Source organism: Eurytemora carolleeae, unplaced genomic scaffold (genome assembly GCF_000591075.1).
Source record: "Eurytemora carolleeae unplaced genomic scaffold, Eaff_2.0 scaffold394, whole genome shotgun sequence".
Lineage (NCBI taxonomy): Eukaryota > Metazoa > Arthropoda > Copepoda > Calanoida > Temoridae > Eurytemora > Eurytemora carolleeae.
This window is the reverse complement of record NW_019396301.1, coordinates 98,342-121,709: the sequence shown is the minus strand read 5'-3', so window position 1 is coordinate 121,709 and position 23,368 is coordinate 98,342. Positions and strand designations below refer to the sequence as shown.

Genomic DNA, 23,368 nt, shown 5'->3' with positions numbered 1-23,368 from the left:
CGATACAAAGAAAGTATAGAGTACACAATATTTAAATACACACTTTGAGAAGTTCATTGGGAATGGGAAGACGACTGTGAGACTTAAAGGGACTGTTAGGCTAATTTGAAGCGAATCACCAAGTTAAAAGATTGCAAAAACTGGCAAGACTGAATTATATATTAATGTCTATAATTATAAAAACTGATTGTTTTCACAGGTGCATTTATTACAAAAGTGACTTGCGCTTTTCAACTGCAGGAAAACATATAGGAATTATACATATTTCACCACTTTTATACCTAAAAAAACGACTGTATCTTCCACGGATATTAATGCATTGCCATCTTTGCATGAATGGTAACATGAAATTATCAATTTAATTGAAAGTATTATTTTTAAGCTTATAGTAAACTTATTTGGTTTACAAAACATCATATACAGTGAATATAATACGTTAATAAAATCAAATCAAATTACATATATTTAGTCGAAAATTATACATGTTAAAATGATAATTCATAATTACATCAGTTGATTACAGTTTATGGCAAGGATACTGAACTGTCTTTTAAACAAAAAATTATATTGAAAAGTTTCACAAAATTATATTGGAGCTCCTGGCAGACGAAGGTTAGGGTTCCCTATAGAAGTATTATAAACTTTAGTTAATGTCGTTTTTTGCTACCACATTATTTATAGAAATCTCACACATTAGTTTAAAAACACTATGTCACAAAATATCTATCAAAGTTTTAAAATGACAAGTTCAAAATCTCGAAGTTATGAGTCGGACACACACACATCATTATTGAAATTTAGACAAATTTTTTGTCTGTAGCAATGTATTTAATCTGGATTAAATCTTAACTCATAGTTCAATAAAACAATGCACTTTTTTATTTAAATACTAAATTTATTACAATTCATAAGTTAATATTTAAGACTGTCAATCGACTGAAATTGTCACTTTTCCCCTGGAATTTAAAAGAATATCAAGGAGGGTTCGGAAAGAATCAACACTGAGGTTTGTGTGATACTGGTTTAAAGTTCTATCAAGTTCTTTGGTTTGGTTTGGCAATTCAAATGAGTCCTCATTGGCCAGATATTCTGTAGCCGAGCTCTGATTGGTGGGATCAGAAACTAAAACATGCTTATTGGCTGAAAAATCAACAAACTGGTTTTGATCATTGTAATATTGAGATGCTACATTCTCATTGGTTAAGATATCTGTTGGTATGGTCCAGTTAGTGGACTGAATAGCCTGCATATGGTTTAAGAAATACAGTTTGTAGGGATCTGCTGAAGACCAAGTTTCAAGAATATTCTCACTCATCGGCTCATTCTCAAGTTCAACATCAAAATTCTCTCGACCAAACTAAACAAAACAAATTGAAAGATACTGGAGCCTTAAAAAACTGTCACTAGCCACAAATTTGATTTTACTATTCCTATATCCTTGCACCCTGGGACCCATTAAAATAATTTGGAGAGGTAGCTGAACTTTGAATCGATAATTCAATATTTAAACGGGCGGAATCAGGTAATTTAGGGACCTAGCTCAAATTCTTTAAATTCCATTCTTAATGTTTTATATCAATGTTTTTTTCAAACAATAAAATCTTTTAGATTAAATAGTCTGAGTTTGAAAAATCAAAAGTTTTCACCATTTGGTTGCAAAGATTAAGGGACTATAGCTATTTCGAATTTGTGGCAAGTTTTCACTTCCTTTAAAAAGTATTGTTCAACAAGACCTCCATATTTCCTTTTTTGGGTCTATATTAATGTAATTTTTAATCTAAGAAATAAAAAATGAAAAAGCAGAATAGGGGGCGCTTCGCACCCTAGAAGTGCAGTCTAAATATGTTCTATAGCTTGGTTTGAAATACCAAGATGAACACACCCTTTTTTTAGTGAAAGTTTAGTTTCCAGAGCAAACCTGCCCCAAGCTCTCCGAATTATAAAAAGTAGTAATTGGTGTTTGGGCGTCTGTTTGTGTGTCAGCCACACGGCCACAACCCTTTACAATTTGGCCTGAAATTTTGACTGGGGAATATAATAAGAATGAAAGATTTCGCCAATTTTCTGTTTTAATTGTAAATTTTTAGAAGTTTTAAAAAATATAAAATAATTTCGGTCTAACAGGTTCAGCCGTTTTGAAGTTTATTGGTTACAAATTCAACGACAATATATAGATTTGTAATATATTTTTACCTGATTAGAAGCCTGGACCAGCTGCACTATTACATTTTCTTTATCCTGCCACCAGCTGCCAGAACTTAATCAATTAATCAATAAATGGGATTTTTCAACAATTTAAAAATAATCAAGACGAGACTTCTAGGTCACTTTTTGCCTTCTTTAACAGTTGGTCTGAAAATTTTTAGTCATCAGTTAAAATTTGGTGGATTTTTCTATTAAAATTGGCGCATTTTCAACTTTTTTCCGGGCCAAATTTTTGTAATTTTAACGATCCACAATCTACCGCAGGGTCATATGAGTTGACATAAAAAAATTGAGCTCAATGGTACGGTGAAAATGCTCAATAGTGTGGAAAATATCTGTAGGAAATGTTAATTCTAATAATTACTCTTTTGTTCTGTAGTAAAAATCTATAAGTTGGTTTTGCAGAGAAACCACAATTTAAAAAATCTAATTTCAAGAAGAAAACATGGCTTTAATCGGCCAACTTGAAATTACATCACTTCAGGATGCGCCTGAGATCCATAAATCAAAATTGTCTTTGCCTTAATAGTTCGAGTCATCTTTTAATTGTTTCAATATTTTGCAAAAGTTATGTTTTAGAATTTTTTTATTTTAATATAAACATTTTAATTCTTACCCCGACAGCGGAGGTCTGAGCAAGTAAGTAAATATTTAAATTTGTCCCTAATTTTGTAATGCCTGATACGCTAGAAACTCCTGTTCAATTGAAGTACCGGTCCAAATTTAACCAGCTAGAGCAAGTTGTACACTGACAGACTGCATAGGGCAAAACGGGACGGCACGCCAAATAAACAATGAAATCTATGTGGAAATCAACCCCAACTTTTTTAATAAATATTGTACCTTGGATCTTCCTTATTTTCATCATCACCACCATTATTTTTGTCATTGCTACTATCCTTTACTTCATCCATGTCATCTATATCATCATTATCATCTTTATCATCAGCAGCAGCAGCAGTTGTAGTAGAAGCAGCACCAGCAGTATCATCAGCAGCAGCAAAAGTGGCAATATTATTATCTTCTGAATTGAGAAACTCATTCAATTTAAAAATTGATTTTTCTACAATAAATTCAAAAATTATTATCTTCTTGAATATACGATTTTTTCACATTTTCCTTGATTTGTTGGTGCATGAGTTGTGAACACAAGATTACTTTTTTCAAATTTTGATAAAATAATTTTCAAAAGTGGATTAATGTCTAATCAAATAATTTTCTAATGAGGGAAAATAACTTTATTAAATTCAAATTATCGTTTAATGTTTCAATTTTTTAGGGTAAAGAAGCAATTAATTCCAAAAATTAAAAAAGAAATTTCCGAAAATTTAAATTTTAGTATAAATTAAAAAGAAGACCCAAATCTGAATAGCTAAACAAAATCCAGATTAATATTTCAAAAAAAAGGTTTGCAAAATAAATAAAATTGTAACTTTTTGAAAAGCTCTTCCAAATACTAATAATATTTCATGAATAATGATGTCGTTTAGAAAAACGACTATCGTTTTTAAAAACAAAAACAAAAGCGAATTATTTAAAATCGTTCAAACGATCTTGAAAAAAACGATAGTTTTTACTGAATAAACCAAATTTTCCCAAAGATTCTAAAAAACCGATTGTTTTTTTCGGAACGAACGACAACATTGAGAACGAACATAATAAATTATTTTTAAACGATTGAAAAAAACGAAATGGGGTTTTTATGAACGATGAATGAACGAAATGAAAATAAGAATAAATAAAAAGTCTTGATAAACTAAAAAAAAGAAAAAAAAGAATTTCTTTAAAATAATTCAAATTTCATTTAACTCGAAAACAAATTTAAAAAATTTAAAAATTAGTAAAATCTGTACAGGGTAGGGCACACAATGGTCGAAAAGCTTGTTGGTGTTTTAAAAACATTCAAACCAGCCCATAACTGACTTTTTTTACATTTTGCCATTTTTTTTATCTCCCTGGCACCCTAACCATCATGAGTTACAGGCTTTTTTCTTACAGGAAGGAGGGGAGGTCGTGGAACGTTCTTTCCCCAGGTGATTCATAGGTTCAGACCCCTTTTAAGGATTAACAAAAAAGTTTTAACAATTTTTTTACATTTTTTAGCTTAATAAAATATAAAAATTTTCCTAAAATCTGGTTGAGTTGTAACCTCTGATAAAACCATACAACTTTTTGTATTTTCAATATTTGAAGTTTAAAAACTAACTTCAAATACTGAAAACCTTTTAAATCATAATTGACAAAAATTGTAAAAGAAATTTTAAATCTGAATATTATATGGTAAACTGTTCAGATTGATAAACAATGCTTTTATGAAAAAAATAATTACAGTATTTCAAATAATCCTCCATGAAAAGACGGTCAGGTCCGATTCACAACGATACCCTTTAATCTGTTTATAAATTAGATATCAATGTTTATAATTTTAAAAGATAATTATTTTCAATTGTGATTTCTCTTAAAAAAGTGACTTACTCACTTCTACTGCAGGAAAACATATAAGAATTATCAAACTTAGAAAATGATCAAACCTTTCTTATTTTTTTCAGATTAGGGTTTTAAAGGTATTGTTTGCAATCGGGTATTGGCATCTTTGTAATTACGCTGACACTCCCTTTAATCATTAATTATTAGAAACAACAGTTCACTATATCAAAGGTAATTAAATCTTTCAAGTTTTCAGTAAACTAATTAGTTTGGTAAAAATATATATATATAAATGTTCTGGATTAAATCGCCATTAAATCCTAAAGATTTGGGTCGTCTATAACGTTATTAGTAATAAAAATGTCTAAAGCATATTTTTAGAGCTTATACAAATCTACATAATTTGTTTAATTATTACTTGTTAGATATAAGTCTAATCATTCCTCTTTTGGGTTATCACTGTGTATATTGAAATTTAGGTCTCATCATCATTACATCTTGACAATTTCAAACTTACCATAAAAACATGTGCCAGCTTCGTTTTACTAAGAATATGTTTTCTTAAAAACAAATCTAAAGGGATTGTAAACGTATTTTTAGTTAGTCTCCATTTTATCCGTTTCACCCTTTAAAACTTTTGCTGGTCTAATGAAGATTGAATGAGATTTCTTAAGCTAAATATTTATTATTTCCAGTCATGGTGAAATACGGCAATAATTTGATTTCTCTATTTTCTATTGATAATAAAGATCAATATCTTTTACAAAAGTATTCTGATGAAGGTTTAACGGGTAACTAGATAAATGTGGGGACAATGGAAATTTCATGTACATTCTCTTTAAGAGGAATCTGTCTCTGTGTATGGGTTCCCTGGATTCTCGAAATATGAAATCTGATCGCCAGGGAGACCTGAATTCAATTCGATTTCATCTGTTTTCTACAAAAATACGAAAATATTTGTTTGTATTTTTCAATTAATCTTTATGTATAATTTGTACCGCATTAAAAAAACATTTTTAATTTTTCACATTGAACTTTTAAAAGTATTCCAAAATGCCCGAACTGTTGTTCTAAATTTAAACTACAGGTGGGACCGTTACTTTGTGCTGTATTACTTTTTAATAAAAATGTTCAGATCCTTTCAGCACGTGTTTAGCACGTGTTCAGCACGGTTTAGCACGTGTTTAGCACGTGTTCAGCACGTGTTTTAAAAGTTTCTATGAAAAAAAGTAAAACAAAAATGAAATTTTTTTTCTCCTCAATTTCAAATTCAAAATTGTCTTCAAAATATGTCGATACGGGAAGGAAAAACTCCTCCTCGAAACACTGAATTCAAAAATGTTAAAATAGTAAAAAACCTTGTTTTTAGTCGACTAAATCCAACGATTTTCAAAATTTCTAAACACCAACAACTGGTTATTACTCAGTGGTGAGAGACCCAACTTTAGAAAACCATATCAATATGTTTCGGAAAACCATATCAATATGTTTCGGAAAATCATATCAATATGTTTCGGAAAATCATATCAATATGTTTCGGAAAATCATATCAATATGTTTCGGAAAATCATATCAATATGTTTCGGAAAATCATATCAAATGTTTCGGAAAATCATATCAATATGTTTCGGAAAATCATATCATATGTTTCGGAAAATCATATCATATGTTTCGGAAAATCATATCAATATGTTTCGGAAAAATTGAAAAATCGACCTCCTCCTGGCTGACCCAATTTTTTTAATCGAAAAAAAATTCTGAATATTTTTTTTGTAAGGTTAAATAAACAATTTTTATAGAGAATTGGTAATTTATTAAGAAAAATATATTTTCCCAGGGTAATTATATTTGTACACTGTACAGCTTTTTCAGTACTGAAATTTCGAATAACATCACACAATTTTCTTGACTGAAAAAGGGTCGCACCGACATTTTTTTGCCAAAAGCTTGAATTTTCTAGTCCATTTATCTTTGCCACCAAGTGGTGTAAACCTGTGATATTTCAACCTTAATATGGTTAAACTAAATTCAGATTTTGATTATCTACGACACTAGGTTGCAAAGATATAAGGATTATACAATAAAATTTTATGGCGAAAAATTAATTTTAAATTCATTATTTTCTGCCTGAATTTCAGGTTTATGAGTTTCAAGCCCATGGCTTCCCTCATGCTCTAAAAATAGAAAAATTATTGAATTGATTTTACAGACACTGTTGACGGAGAAGTGACCTCGTAGCTCCTTTTGTGTTGATTTTACGGACTAGCATGAAAAATCTAATTTATATCTGAGCTGAGCTGAAAACTTTAGAATGTGATATCCTTAATCTTGCTCTCTTAATTAATCTGAAGATTAAAAATGAAAGGAGTAAAAGCCATATTTAATCTGCAGATTAGGAAAAAGAGTGGATTAAGCCTTAATCCCGATATCCACCATTCTAAAGTTTTCAGCTCTGAAAACTTTAGAATGGGATATCCTTAATCCTGAAGGGGTTAACTAATCTGGAGATTAATAACAAGAGGAGAACAAGCATTATTTAATCTGGAGATTATAAGAAAAAAAGGAGATCAAGCATTGATCTCGATATCCACCATTCTAGAGTTTTCACCTCTGGTAGCATAAAAGAAATTAAAACATTTTTGTTCTTTTTAATAGATTTTTAATAAGAGGAGTTATTATTAAATACAGATAAGATTTAACACTAACGTGAAGTTTACTTTAGCTTGCCGTGCAGTGCAAAGAATAATTGTCTACACTGTTAAAAATACGGTTTTGAATTCAGAGAGTTAGTTGAAAGAAAGTAAAGATTGTGAAATGATTTGAGTCTTTATCACAAACTCTGATTTTCTAATCTATATATCTTTGCAATCCTATCTGTCGTAGAGTTTAGATATTTCTGTGAATTCCGTTAGGTATAATAATATAAGTTTGAAAATTATGCATCATTAGGACGGCAAGATATATGATTGCTGAAATTTGAATTTGTGTCAAAGACTCAATTCCTTTCAAGAAACACAAGAGGGAAAATGTTCTTCACCTTTTTGTATATACTGGGACATGATTTCAACCAGGTTCTACAAATCAATGCAAATTTAAGATGTTACTTTAGGCAGTTGCCTAAAGGAGTTAAGCGCGCTTGCCGCGTTGAATTACAGAAATGAGAGAGATTAGTTTATATTTTAGAGTTAGGGTGGAATAATACACTTTCTGGACCGAGTGCTGCGTCCAGGACAGGCATAGGAACCGAGCGCCGCGGCTAGAACAGGCTCTCTCTATGTATTATAATTCAACCCAGCATGCGTGCGTACTGCGTAACTTTGTTGGGCTTCTGCCTTTTTTTTATGTATTAAAGGGGTTGTATACGAAATTTTCCGTGACCCCCCATTTGTAAACATTTCCGATCAGAGGATGCCATTTCAAACCGTTGACAGTTCAAGTCGGAATTATCTTGAATTTTTCCGAAATTTTTAATAAATAATTGTATGGCAGCTGCATAGTTAAAATTTAAAAATTATAAATATGTATTTTCCGGGAGTCATAGAAAAGAAATATTTTAATAAATAAAATATGAGACGTAATTCGCGTAAGGTTTACTCAAGACATATGGTCAGCCCATAGGTGCCGTGGTCAATCGGACAACTCTATAAATGGGTGGTCACAAAAAATTATTTAAAAATTATATTGAGATAACTTGTAATTATAGTTTGCACTGTGACCTGAAGGTCTGCACTGTTGCCTCCTAAAGTTCTGAAGATGAGTTCAGGATAAATAAGAATCTCAGATTCAAGTTCACCCTCAGGTCTTACAACTAGACAATTTGAGATTATTTTATATTTATATAGGTCGACGATAATAATATAATTCGTTTGTAAATAAGTGTCAAATTAGTAAGATATTTAGCGTAATTTAAGATGACCCATTAGCAAGGAGTTTACCAGATCTAGATTATTTGGCCACCAGGTGTCTCTGCTCTCGATAATTTAGAGATTTCACTCAGGAGAGACACCTAGCAGCCAAAAAATCGTCCTCAAAAGTACATAAAAAGTACATTTTAAACTAAACAATAATGCCCGAATTGAATTCGACATTTAAAATTTAAAATATCTGAAAGATCAGTTTTAAATACAATTTTATTATCTACGGTCCATAACTTTGTATGGATCCTACGCTTTTCCGCATGAGTTGTTTTTAACTATTTTCTATTTAAAGACGCAACAGATAGAATTAAGATTAGTAGCGATCAACCCCAAATTCAATTCGGGATCAGGCTTTAACGTTTCGCGACCACTCCCTTTAATCCAACCTTCACTATTAGTTTCCCCAGGTTCTGGTGTTGTTGGTTCTGAAGGTTTTGAAACATCATCCACTGTTGTTGTAGGCAAACTAGTTGGTGTTGTTGTTGTTGCTGTTGTTGTTGAGGTTGAGATGGTTGTTGGCGTAGACGTTGTTGTTGTCGTTGTTGAAGATGTTGAAGAGGTTTTTGATCTTGTTGTTGTAGTTCTTGAGGTTGTTGATGATTTAGCTGTGGTGGGGGTGACAGGTTGAAGAACAAAAGAATTTTCTAAAAAATAATTTCAGAATTGTTCACAAAAGATGAAACTTTCATGCTGACCTAAAATTATTTGAAATTCTTTGAATAAAGTGACAGAAGTACTCAGCCAAAAGTTTAGACTTTATGTTATCAACATTTTTGCAATTCGCAAATGGTTTATTTTTATTAAAAATAAAAACTATCAAATTAGATTTACCTGAGATAAAAGAGAACGGGCGCCCAATATTGAATATAGGGACCTAAACAAATTTAATTTAAAGGTTTCAAAAAATATTCCAGAAAACATTTTTAAGTTCTTGTTAAAATTTATGATAGAAAATGAATGGGAAACTTTGTTGGTTGGAAACTTAAGTAAACTGATTTGAATCGATATACTCACAATGCTAATTTATTAAGAAATTCTATCATTTTTCAAGAAATTCTACCATTTTACCAAGAAATTTTAACAAATCATCAAGAAATTCTAACAATTTATCAAGAAACTCTTACAATTATCAAGAAATTCTAACAATGTTCATTAAAGTATAACAATTTTCGAGAAATTAAAAAAAATTTATTAAAAAATTCTAACAAATAGTTATAAATAAAAAATTTGAAGAAATATCAACAACTATTTAAAGATGTTTTATCGTATCTACAATTTGTTTCGTGCTTGTGCAATCTTCAGGATACTATTGCAGATTTTTCTGCGAACAGTTGGAGGATTTCAAGTTTTACCATATATGGGAAACATTCAAAATTAGATAAGTATATCTTACCTTTGCTACAATCCCCTGAAATGCCCCAGGAAGAGATTTCAAAATGAGATTTCGTTTTCTTCTTTTTTCTTGATTTATTTCCTCAAATTGGCTTTCCCCCTTTTTCTTTTCTTTCAAGTACCCTCGCTTCATCATGTAATTGTGGATTCCTAAATATTGAGCCATGTCGAACTTGATTCACATCGTTATCCTTTAAACCTTTATATCTGATCAATAATGTGGAAGCAAAAATTTTATTTCGATATATCATGAATATCTCATCTGAGTCATCATACCACTCAAGAAATAAAAGCTCATTTGAAATTCCGTTGTTTTGATTTGAAAACTTAACGAAATGCTCATTTAATTTTTCTCATTTAGGAAAAATAAAAATTGAAAGAAACTGAATGTTTGCCACAAGCTCTGATTTTTTAATTCTATAGTATTAATAACCGATGTCGTAGACCTTTGATAATTTAAACTATGAATTCTGTTAGATAAAATAAGTTTGAAATATCAAAGTTGCATGCTGTCAGGTTGCAAAGATAAAGGGATTTGAAAATTTTAGTTTGTGGCAAAACTCAATTCCTTTGTGTTTACTTAGGTCTTCTGATTCTGGTATTTCAGCCTGTTCTTCTATCGCTTGGTCTGTTGTTTTAATTCCACTCAGAAACGCTGCAGAGGTATTAACTGAAGTAAAATGTTCAAAGACGGTGTTCGCTCAAAATTGCAAATACTTCTGAAAACAAATTCTTCCCTTAACTAAAATTACACCTTTCACTTATAAACTCTCAATTAGCTAGAGCAAACTGTACAATAAAAATACCAACTTTGTAATGCTTCATGGGACGGTACGCCAAATAATGAAATCCTTTTTGTGAATTTTAAGTGTTTTAACCCCAGCTTTCTTAAGTGCAAAGGAATTGGATCTTTGCAATAAAATCAAATGTTTGCATCCCTATATCTTTGCAAACTGATGGTGTAAACCTTTGATATTCTAATCTTAGCTTATTTATTCTGACAGAATTCATAGTTTGAAGTATCTAGGGTCTACGACATTGGGTTGCAAAGATGCAAGGATTAGAAAACCAGAGTTTGTAGCAGAGACTAAATTTTTTACGAACATATAATTACAGATTACAGATTACAGATCCATTTACTGCGTTTTTATTCTGGCATTTCTGTTATATTCAGAAAATGAAATCAAAGATGTAGGGGCGCCACAAGCCCGCCAAAGTATTGGTTTGGTCTCTGCTTCTTGTATTTCTTGTATTAATTACCCAATTAAAGAGTTTTCACGGAAATTACCATATTTCAGAACTTTAACACATCAATAACATTACGATGACTGAGAGACTTCTCACAAAAAAATTACTCAAGCGACCGAGCCTTATTTGACTCGAATAAGAAGGTTATGGTGTAAACTCAATATTTCTAACCCCTACCTCTTTGTGCCCCCCCCCCTCAAACTAAAATAACATTGTAGAAAACGGCCAATAAGGATTAAAAAGTAACCATACTTAAACTATGTTGAATTACGGAGGCGACAATTAGAACTCTTGTAAACATTGTTCAAATCTGCAATTAAAAAGTAGCACAGCATATGTATGTATATGGCAAGGGTGCTCTTTACCTACAAGCAATTCGATAAAAAAAAAAAAAAAATTAGCAAGGAAAAAAAGTAAAATTCTTTCAGCTGTACTGGTACAACTTTTGAGACCTCGCTCCTATAGTTTTGAAGTATGACAAGGGCGTATACAGAGGGGCAGTGCCCCACCCTAGACCTGTAAAGGGTGGGGCGTAGACCCCCCCCCCACTAAAATTAAGAGCTTTCACACTTTTCAAATCTTAAACTCTAGAGTGAAGAACATAGAAAAATTAGTTTGCTGTTCATTCAGTGCACTTAGAAGATTGGAGACGTGGAGACGTGGACCAGAGCCACAACACAATGACAGAATTTCGAATGAAAAATCTATCTAGAATTAACATTCATCCTAATCGGATGGGCGCTATCAGGGATAGAAAAGTCTGTACGGGTTCTTGGGGTTCTTTTAGACGAAAAACTTAAACTACGCTCCCATGTTAACTCTATCTGTTTAAAAATCTCAAGGTTTATCTATTGTCTAAGCCAGGTTAAAAATTTACTTTATATGAGTTGTCTTAAGCTTATTTATTTTGCGCAAATTCACTCCCATCTTAATTATTGCAGTAACATATTTTCTCTTCTTTCTAAAAAGGATCTTATTAGAGTTCAGACCCAACAAAAAAAATCTGTACGTCTAGTCTGCAATAAGAGTTATAATTCTCACACTGCCCCACTTTTTTTAAAAACTGCCATAGTCCCTTTCCAAGATTTAATACAAGTTAATGCCCTCTGTTTTATGTACGAATATAGGTTAAATCGTCTGCCATCATCATTTAATATAACTCATGGAGTTTGAACAGGGATACAGACCCCCAATATATGCTAAGAAATGGCGAAGACTTTGCAATTCCACGATTAAATTACCAGTATTTAAAATCACATCCTCTTTTTTATTTTCCGAATTTATGGAATAAATTTAAACCAGTGTTTAAAAATAGCATTGTTAACAGCTCAACGTTTTCCAGTAATTTAAAATCTTATTTTCTACACAAACTTGATGAAAGTTAAAGCATAGATTGTAACTGTTACTTATGCACTGTTTAGTTTGCTTGTACCCAGGGTCTAAGTACAATACCTTCTTATAATATATTGCTTTGTTGTCTATTCTCCAGGTTTACTTGGGCTCTCATGATCGGACCTACACAGAACCCTAACAGAAATATTCACCTCTCCTTCATTTTTTTACTTTCATCGTATCATACGCCGCATAAATCTAAAGTTTTCAGGGACCTGGACCAGACAGCCAAATATGAGCTCTCCGGGTTTCCCGGCACTGTACTAATCATAGAATTCATCAATGTGTTTTTAACCCTTGTAAATATATAATTATGTGCCTAATAAAATATTTATTTATTTATTTATTTAATTGGACTGTATGTGAACCTTTAGAGTATCTTATATACATACTTATGCCTGATGTTTTGAATTTACAGTTCAAATATTGCCCCCCCCCTCCTAGGGGGGGGGGCAAAAAAAATTTGGGCTTTCGCCCCCCCCCATAGATTTATTTCTGTATACGCCCTTGAAGTATGAGCAAAAGATAATTTATCTGGTTACATATTTGAAATTCAAAACAATTATCTCAAAATGAGCAAAGCTAATTTATCTAGTTACATAATTGAAATTCAAAACAATTGTCTCAAAATGAGCAAAGATAAATTATCTGGTTACATATTTGAAATTCAAAACAATTATCTCAAAATGAGCAAAGATAATTTATCTAGTTACATATTTGAAATTCAAAACAATTATCTCAAAATGAGCAAAGATAATTTATCTAGTTACATATTTGAAATTCAAAACAATTATCTCAAAATGAGCAAAGATAATTTATCTAGTTATATATTTGAAATTCAAAACAATTATCTCAAAAGCTCTTCAATAAAAGATGTTATGATTGAGAGCATATGCAGTTTAACAATTAGTCATAAGTTCACAAATAAATGTAGTACTTAAAAATAATTTTCCTAATTTGTAGTTTTTTGGTGCAGACGTACATTACCTATTACAATTTAATGATTGAATGACATAATATATAATATGTATTATTATAGATAGTTTTTAGACTTAATTGGATAAAAAATATCCATTAACTAACTAATATTAAACATTTATGAATAATAATAGAAATAATTGAAAGCAGTGACATTTTAGGGAGCCTAGAGGAGAAATAATTTAATTGTGATGTTTTTTTTTACTTTTTATCACTACTTTCTGTCACTAAAAAGTTTTGTTCATCTGAAGTAACAGACCGATTTTTAGGCAGCTAGATTAAGTACACTAAATGAATTATAAGTCCTTCTATTGTGAGACGTATGTGCTGTGCACACTGCACAAGTGCAAGACTTTGGCAAATGAAAGTTAATTTGGAGCTTAATCTTTTCTTGTTCTTATATCTTTGTCGAAGACCTTATAGATATTTTAAACTTTGAATTCTGTTTAAAATAATTTTAAGTAATATCAACGGTTCACACTATCAGGATATAAGGATATGGGGAGTAGAAAATGTGCAGAGACTTAATGCCTTTACAAATTTTACTTTCCCTATGACGAATGTAACACTGATAGAAGATATACAAAACGGACCAAAGAATTATATCGTCGAAAAAAAATTTTGGGTTCGTGTTTTTTAATTTTAAATTTAATTTTTACAGATTACTGCAGTTGGAATTTTCGCAGATTTTTTGGTGCCTTCTAAAAGTCTAAAATTTTCTAAAAATTTAAGTTTGTTCAACTATTCATTGTTTTATCGTTTAATGTTTAATTTTTTTTAAGTTTTTGAATTTTTGTGACCGGCTGTGTGTCGTATTGTAAGTCTGTTTTAAACAAAAATTATCAAATTTCAAAACGTTTTTTCTCATATAAAGGAAATTTTTGTAACTTAGTATGTAGGCATAATTTAAGGAGTTTGTTTGAAAGTTAAATAGTTAAGAAAAGTACACTGTACACGTGAAAATTATGTTCTAAAAAACGATTTACTTTTTTATCGAATTAAACAATTATGAACAAAATCTCAATATATGAAATGGTTCAAGCGCTCACGCAAAGATGTATCAGAACTCTTGAAAGCTGAGACATAAAGGGACTGTAAGCGTAACTTTTAGTATTCCCTCCATTCAATAATGGCAACGACAAATTTATAGATATATGTTAAGTTTTCTAGAATACCTTTGTTCAGGGTAGGGCTGGGCAAAGTTCCGTTATGGAAACTGAAGTTTTTGAAAGTCCGTTAAAAAACTGGAAAGCCGTTAATTTTTTAAATCTTTAAAAAACGGAAATAGCCGTTTATGAAGAATAAACTGTAAAAAAAAACCCGAAATGGATGTGTTATGAAAAACGGCAATTTTCGTTTTATTTCTGCTTAAAATTGCAAGAAATTTTCAAAAAATGAAAGATAATTTTTGTTGTTTCTAAACGCTGTCTTCTGATTTTCTCCCTCACGTACTTGTATGTCAAACTGTAGAATTTTATGGATGTGATGTGCTTTACGTGTTTCGATGCTTTTAAATCCTGTCTTCATTTTTTTTTTGCATAAAATAATCGTTATCGGCTCGTTAAAGGCTTGTCAAAGGCCTAGCACCATTAACGATTTCTAAGATATCTGCAGTTAATGCCGTTAATAATAATGAGATCGTTAAGAAACTTTAGCTTTAAAGAAAAACGGAAAATACCGTTAACGATAAGAACGTTTCGTTTTAAAATAATTACCGCTTAGCGGCAAATAATAAAAAGACAGAATGTACGCAAGATATGGTTTAGGAAATCTCTCAAATTTTACATCAGTAACATTCTCTTCGTAATTTTGAGCAAAAAGTATTCGTAATTTTGAACACAATGTTCGTAATTTTGAACACAATGTTCATAATTTTAAACAAAATGTTTTTAAACAAAATGTTCGTAAGTTTGAGCAAAATGTTCGTAATTTTGAACAAAATAATCGTAATTTTAAACGAAATGTTCGTTACTTTTAACAAAATGTTCGTAATTTCGAACAAAATATTCGTAATTTCGAACTAAATGTTCGTAATTTCGAACTAAATGTTCGTAATTTCGAACTAAATGTTCGTAATTATGAAGAAAATGATATCTCCTGAACGTGCATAATGTCAGAATCCCTCACTGCCAAAATATGCACTGCCTCTAATAGTGAAACTGATTCTTCCAATAATATTGCCAAATTATTGCAAATTATTGCAGTTCGACGAATCTCTGCAAATCCGAAAGCGACTAAAAAATAGGATTTGCAGGGAAATCCAGAAATCATAAACCTTTTGTAATAGATATTTGTTTCTACGTTCTCCTATCAAAATTCATTAGCATAATTTTATATTTAGTGTAACGTCGAACTAAAGAAAATTATACTTTTGATTGAAATTAAGATTTAAATCTTATATCGTTTCAAAAATAACACCTTGTATAGAAGACCTAGTTTTGAATTTCTCAAATTTGATCAAATAAATTTGCGTCAATTCAAAACCAGAGGCAGTCCAAAGTCACAAAGTAATTCAGCATGAATTTTACCTTCTCCCGCTGTATAGTTCATAGTGATCTTTAACAGTAAACAATTTTAAAGAAATAATTTATCTTGAAGGCTCATGCTTTTTGAAACCCATCTAAATTGGAGAAAGTGAAGAAATTTATTCAAACAAGACTGGTTAAAGTTAAAGGAACGGTGAATGTGTAGTAAAGTTAAAGGAACGGTGGATGTGTAGTAAAATTAAATGAACGGTGGATATGTAGTAAAGTTAAAGGAACGGTGGATGTGTTGTAAAATTAAAGGAACGGTGGATGTGTAGTAAAGTTAAAGGAACAGTGAATGTGTAGTAAAATTAAAGGAACGGTGGGTGTGTAGTAAAATTAAAGGAACGGTGGATGTGTAGTAAAGTTAAAGGAACGTTGGATGTGTAGTAAAGTTAAAGGAACGGTGGATGTGTAGTAAAGTTAAAGGAACGGTGGATGTGTAGTAAAGTTAAAGGAACGGTGGATGTGTAGTAAAATGGGAATTTTTATCATTTAATCTATTCTCAGCCTAGGTGTAATCTTTCCTTAAGATTGACAGTTATGGCGTTGATTGTGCTTTCTGTTTTTACTCTGATATTTATCTTTTAATTCTATATTTTCCAAGTTATACTTTTATATAAACTATGTATAGATTTTTTTAAGGGCTGATTTTAAGATGCTTTTAGTTTTTAATGTTTAACTTGAAATGTGAGACTAAAATGTGGAGTTTGTAAAAAACAATTATCAATAATCTTTTGTTTTGTATTTGCATAGGAAGTTGCAGAATGGAATAATGATATGAAATAATGGAATATATTTATGTGATTGAATTGCGGATATATATAAATTTTATTATTTAATTATACCTGACAAAAGGAAGGAAACTTGAATCCTAAAGGCATTCAATTGAAGACTTGAGACAGGTCAAGATCTATTAAGAAGCCAAACCTTGTTATTATATTCTATATTGAGAATAGAGGATTATCTTTATTATAATGAATCTCAATTCTAGAGATGGCATGTCCGATTTATTGGATACCCTTGAAAGTTAGGTTGAATCAAGAATGCAATGCATGAGATATTAGGCTTCTGCATCAGAGACAATAGTTGAAATAGTCAGAATAGAAGCTAGACAGGCGAAAAATGTTCCATAGTATTGATCAAATCAAGGTTGGAAGGGTACCGTTGTGAATCAGGCATGGTTCTCGTTAAAAGAGGGAAACTTAAATTCCAATTTGTTCAAAAAAGAGTTTAATTGCACTAATTATAAATTATGGACAAAATGATGAACTTTAAAGTTTAGTTCGATTGAACATTTTTTGTTCATTTGCACTAAAATATGTTCATTTGTACTAACATCTTTTTATCCCCATCTTTTAGCTTTAGTAAAATTAAACTTTTTTGTTCATTCCCACTAAAATATGTTCAATGTAGCTTATTAATCACATGGGTCAAATTCCACCAGAATTAAAAAAGATTTATCTCCATGTGCTCAAAAACCTTCCACGTGGATTTTAGTTTGATCGAACAATTATGCGTTCATTTGCACTATATTACGAATGAACGTCAGTCTGAATGAACGTTAGTACGAATGTTCGTTTGTCCAATCACTCCATAGTGCAATCGATATTTCACCCGCTCGAATCGAATCTAGAGGAAACGAACCTATGAGTTTCCAACGTTTTTCCGACCTAAAAATCTGTAGGTTCGATTAGCGAAATGTCCCATTATATTTAGGTTGATTATGAATATTTTAGGTCGGTTAAAGTAACAATTTTAGGTCAGTTGGGAATACATCTCAGATTGGTAAAGCATCAATTTTAGGCCAGATGAGCAATATTTTAGGTTGGATGAGCAATTTTTTTTTGGTCGGATGAGAAATATTTTTAAGTCGTATTAGAAATATTTTTAAGTCGGATGAGCAAAATTTTTCGGTCGGATAAGCTATATAATTTCGCTTTAATCTGCTAATCGCAAAAAAATGCAAAATATTGCGAAATCAAAATTGCGAATATTTCGTAAAAAACGCGAAAGAATTAAATGCGAAAATTTGGGGGGGGGGGAATGCAAAAATACTTTGCGAAAAAAATACGAAAGAAAAATTCTTAATTATTATATAAGTAAACTTCTACATAATGATGAGTTCTCAGAGCAGAGAATTCCACAAGTTTTTTCCAAAAAAAAACATAACATATTATTCGTCTTTATACTGCCTTCAAACCAAAGCATAAATTCGAAACGTAATATTAAACCTACATTTTTGGGCAACTCTTACTATTTAAAGCCGCGCGCACAGTGGTCCTACAACTAGCTTGCAAAACCTACTTTTTTTACTTTCATTTTTTACACTGTTTTTTTACTAAATTTCGATTTTAAACGTCCTAATTGGTAAAAATATGCATTTAATGTCAAAATATTTTTTCTTTTCCCCCTCCTACAGATATACTTTTTGTCATAACCCCTGAAGTTTTTGTTAGAAATTAAAGATTTTTTGGTTAACATTTTAGTTAAAAATAGTCATGAAGACTATATTCAACATTTTTAGAATTAATTACTTTGTGACCACCCAGACTTATCACAAAAGATGAAGTTAGTATCATAGAAATGGTTTGAATAAAGATTTGTTGCACCTACTTGCTCCTGTGATTGTAGTTATCAAAAATAACAGACTTGGTAAAGATATGAGCGTGTGAGAGGTTTTGTGATTTTTACGCTAATTTATTTGCTTTAATCATATTATTTCAAGAATAAACATAAAAAACATGATATTATATCATTTCTTACATATCACCGCGACCATCATTATCCAATCGAATTTATCTCAGTTTTGTTTTTACTTGCATCAAATTCAAGAATAAACACAAATTCATGACACATTCGAGAAAAACTTTAATTCAAGATTTTGAAATAAACATGAATTTATAAACTTCATATTAAGGTTTACTAGATTTAAAAGTCAGCTGTTGGTTTGATCAATAACAATGTCAACCTACAAAGAAATATTCCTTTTTTTGTGAATGATGAAAGGACTTCAAACACTTTTCATTCAATGTTTGGATCAGAAGTAAAGTCTCTAATTAAAGTGAAGTTTTCAATGACTTCGAAATAAGCAGGAGAATTTATCTGTAACTTTGCAAACTATTGATTTTTTGCCAAACACATTTAGACACAGCCATCTCAGCTTCATAATTGAATTTATTAACCCAAAAAACGTATATTTTGATGTATACATGCTTTTATTGTTAAAAATGAAATTCTAATGCACCCGCGCGCAACGCACACAGAAACGGATGTTTGAACTTCATATTTGCGTTCCTTGACCAAAAAAAACATTTAATTTGATATGCATGGTGCTTTTTTGATGTTTTTTCTGAAAAACGCGCACGCACGTGCTATATTCATGCCCTTTTCGCAAATTTGAGATCAGATTTGAAATCCTTGCCCCTAAAAACCTCTAATTACAAGTGTAACTTGCATATTACAAATGCGTATATAGTTTTGCAAATTTTTCTCATATGTTCTGTACCACTGTGCGGCGACTACGTTGGTTTGTGGCTTAAAAAGTTTTTGATAGAAGTTTTTTTTTCATCGGAAATTGGCTCACGCCATTTTAATTCATAATTTGTATAGACATTATGCACGTTAGCACCAGATATGATATAAAGCTTATTTAACAATTTAGCTTATTTTATATTTTAGCTATAAAATTTAGTTGACTATCAGCTGAGCATTGATAAAGTCAAAGAGAATAGAATACATATTATAGGGGAATTTAGAGAATCTCTCGGTATGAATTTTGTCAGTCCCTTTCAGCCTGAAAGGGAGTTCAAAGTTTACAAATCATGTAAATGTTCACAAATTATATGCAGTAGAGTACATTAATAACAGTATGTTCCCTAGACTATCCATTTAAATTTCAAATTTTTTAAAGCTGTTAAATAAACTTTATAATGAATTAGGTGAATAAAAAAACATCATTTAATTTATAGTTAAAACAGAAAATCATCGTTTGTAAAGTGAAAGGCATAGAGACTATGTGAAATGATCATTGGTCTATTATGAAACCAGCCTATTTCATAATTTGGGTTTCTTTTAATATTAATTTTAGATTTTCTATAAAATGATATTCCAGGGCCCAAAAGGTTATGTAGCACAAATATGTGAAGTACACCTGCAGTATGGAAACAGTACAACAAAATGGCCGTTTTACACTTTTTTCTAGCAAATTCCACTCTAATATATATTCTATTCTCTATGAATAAAGTACACAATAGTTTCATAAAATATTTAGTAATTATTTAATACGTACTGTTTAACTCATGCGAGAAATAGGAAACAAAAATAATCATAATTGAAACATTTTAATTGTGAGATAAAATGCATTATTTTATGCTTTCAAATTCCAGCTGATGCGTAAAGTGTATACTGCGTAATCTTTAATATACTGTAGTATAATGGAAGTTAATGTACAAGGTGTCCCAATAAACATTCAGTGACAACTTTCATATCATCTTCGACAATGCGGCATTTTCATGAACACAATTATTTCAGTATTCCAACTTAAACAATACGCCTGAGATTTTCAAAATGTGGTCTACCTTTTTATCTTCAAAATTGAGAGACGACTTGAAAGTCGGTTTTAATTTTTCTGATATCAAATGCATCACAAAGAAAGTAAAAAAAAACGGGGAATATTATGATTATGTATTAAAACATTTTCGATGATGATCTCTAACTGTGAGAGGAAAATGCATTAGTTCACGCTTTCATATTCCGGGATGCGTTCTGTGAAAACTGCGCATTCTTTGTAACTGCAGTTTTCCATAGGTTCATGTTGTGCAGGTGAAATCACGGGGGGAGGGGGATATTTGTTTGATTATCTTTATCTGAATACAGTGTTTTCCATAAAAAATGAAATTTGAAAAAATAATTATTAGTTTAAAAGTCCTCGTTAAAGTCTTATTTTTGGCGGTATAAATATGTAACATGGCACAAACTGTAAAAAGATCCGAAAAAAAATATGATTCTACCATCATTGGCGTACGAGAGGGGGGCCGCACAGTGGTGTACCTAGGGGGGCAGTAGTCCTCTTTCCCCCCTGGGAGTTCCAGGCGGGGCCCTGCCCCCCCCCCCCCTGGAAAATACAAAATTAAAAGGAAACTACGTTTAAAAAGTAACACCTGACAATGACAAAGACTAAGGATTTGTCTAAATTCATTGTTAATACAAGGAGAGAAAATTTTTAGCCTTCTAAAGAGAATACTTCATAGTTAAGTTGTTAGTTAATTTAATCTTAATACTCGATAGTCCGCATTAAAACACCCCACAGTGGATATCGAGATCAAGCTTACAGAACTGGCTCCAGAAACCTGATCTACAGGGTTACTCATAAAGTATGAAACTTTTCTTACATTTATGGTTCCTTGCATAACCTTGTATTTTTAATTGTCGAATTAGTCAGTTTATAATGAGTGCACATCCCAAAATTCAGATTTCAGATTGTCATATCTTAAGAATATCTGGTCGTCATTAAAGGCTCATATTTTGTAGGCAACTAACTTTGTGTACTAACTTTTTTTGATATAAAAACAAAGAATTTCGTAATATTTGCTACACTTTCCGTTGCTGCCTACCCCTCGACCCTTTCTCTGTTGATGCATCGCCACACCTTAACCCTATACCGACTGACTACCCAAAATAAACGTGGGGGGGGGGGGATCACATGACATAATGACCCCCTTAGTATGAATATGGTTAAAGTAAAAGATAATTCACAACGAGGTTTGGAATAGAATGGAGCTAGAGATAATAATGAGATACAGAGATACAGAGATACAATAATACAAAGTTACGGAGTTAACTACATAGTACATACACAGGTTTGAAAATGCAGAGACACAGAAATACAAAGTTAGATACGGAGTGAAAGAGATTTAGAGGTTTGAAAACACAGAGTTACAGAGATTCAAAGATACAGAGATTTGAAGATACAGAAATGCAAAGATACAGGGATTCAAAAATTGCAGGGATAAGTGAGATAAATAGATAAACAAGTTTGCAAATGCAGAGACAGAGATAAAGAGATATTTACGGAGATAAAGAGGTATAGAGGTTCGAAAATACAGAGATACAAATTTCAAAGATATAAAAATTCAGAGAGACAGAGATTCAAAGTAGAATTTAACAAATATTTAATTTCACGTATTTTATGATCATGCATAAGAGTACATATTTTGAACAAATTGATAATTTTTTTGTGATGATTGTTTTTGATTATTTAAACTATTATCCTCGGAATAAAAATCCAAAAAAGTAATAAAATGAATACCTATTTGCAAAGTAGAAAATATTTGATCGTAACGATTAATTGAATTATTGTAAGCATGAAGAAAAAGCTTACTTTTACATAAACTGTAGGAAACATTAACAGTAGGACAGATGACGAGTCTTCTCATCAATATCATGTTGGGAGCAGTGGGACGGATTACAGGTCTCCTCATCTGTATCATGTAGGGAGCAGTGGGACGGATTACAGGTCTCCTTATCAATATCATGTAGGGAGCAGTGGGACGGATTACAGGTCTCCTCATCTGTATCATGTAGGGAGCAGTGGGACAGATTACAGGTCTCCTCATCTGTATCATGTAGGGAGCAGTGGGACGAATTACAGGTCTCCTCATCAATATCATGTAGGGAGCAGTGGGACGGATTACAGGTCTCCTCATCAATATCATGTAGGGAGCAGTGGGACGGATTACAGGTCTCCTCATCTGTATCATGTATGTATATTTATCCTCGTGGAAAAGCAATCCACCGTTAACACCAGGAATAAGAGATTTAATTCATCCAATACGGGATGCACACCAGCTTGAAATCCAGGCCATGAATAATGCAGGAGCTGCAGGGAGTGGGCTAAAGACGGAATATGGATCAGTAATTACGAAGGATCACAAGAGTGATCTTGATCAGGACGAATGAACGGTGGAAGATCCGCCACGAGAGCTCCGGCTTTCATGAGTCTAGGATACAGTAGTATCATTTTTTAATTGTTTATTTATAATCTTTTGTTGAACTTCAGTGTTTCCCAGATTTATTTAGTCGATATTATCTTTATCATTTATTTGTAAATTATAGAGTAACTGTTAACCTTATATCAAACATGACATTCACAAATCGCAATTTTTGAACTGCGGCATTTCTGTAAAAGCAATTAATGCAGTAAAGACGAGTAAAGAAAAGTGACAAAATTCTATGAAATGTCCTATCTATGATTTGTATCTTTGAAATGTCTTCTATGAAATG

The 23,368-nt window shown here is 31.4% G+C and overlaps 1 protein-coding gene across 1 annotated transcript; it reads right to left on the bottom strand.

Annotated features, from left to right (window-relative positions):
* Positions 1 to 440: 440 nt before the first annotated feature.
* On the bottom strand, positions 441 to 11,531 carry LOC111700501 (putative uncharacterized protein DDB_G0292292). Its single transcript, XM_023471433.1, has 14 exons — positions 11,442 to 11,531; positions 10,522 to 10,611; positions 9,943 to 10,091; positions 9,381 to 9,423; positions 8,936 to 9,193; positions 8,349 to 8,440; positions 7,670 to 7,706; positions 6,760 to 6,806; positions 5,503 to 5,569; positions 4,332 to 4,356; positions 3,325 to 3,362; positions 3,049 to 3,229; positions 2,194 to 2,257; positions 441 to 1,357 (listed from the first exon to the last, which is right to left on the bottom strand). The coding sequence occupies exons 1-14, from the start codon at positions 11,488 to 11,490 to the stop codon at positions 929 to 931; spliced, it is 1,569 nt and encodes a 522-aa protein (XP_023327201.1). The 5' UTR covers positions 11,491 to 11,531; the 3' UTR covers positions 441 to 928.
* Between the last annotated feature and the right edge of the window lie 11,837 nt (positions 11,532 to 23,368).

Excerpts from the sequence above, each read along its gene's own strand:
- LOC111700501 (XM_023471433.1), bottom strand. The coding sequence starts at position 11,490 with ATGTTTACAAGAGTTCTAATTGTCGCCTCCGTAATTCAACATAGTTTA. Across the intron at positions 10,092-10,521 it reads ACCAGAATCAGAAGACCTAA|GAATCCACAATTACATGATG; the intron begins GTAAACACAAAG and ends CTCAATATTTAG. Across the intron at positions 2,258-3,048 it reads GAAAATAAGGAAGATCCAAG|TTCTGGCAGCTGGTGGCAGG; the intron begins GTACAATATTTA and ends TAATTGATTAAG.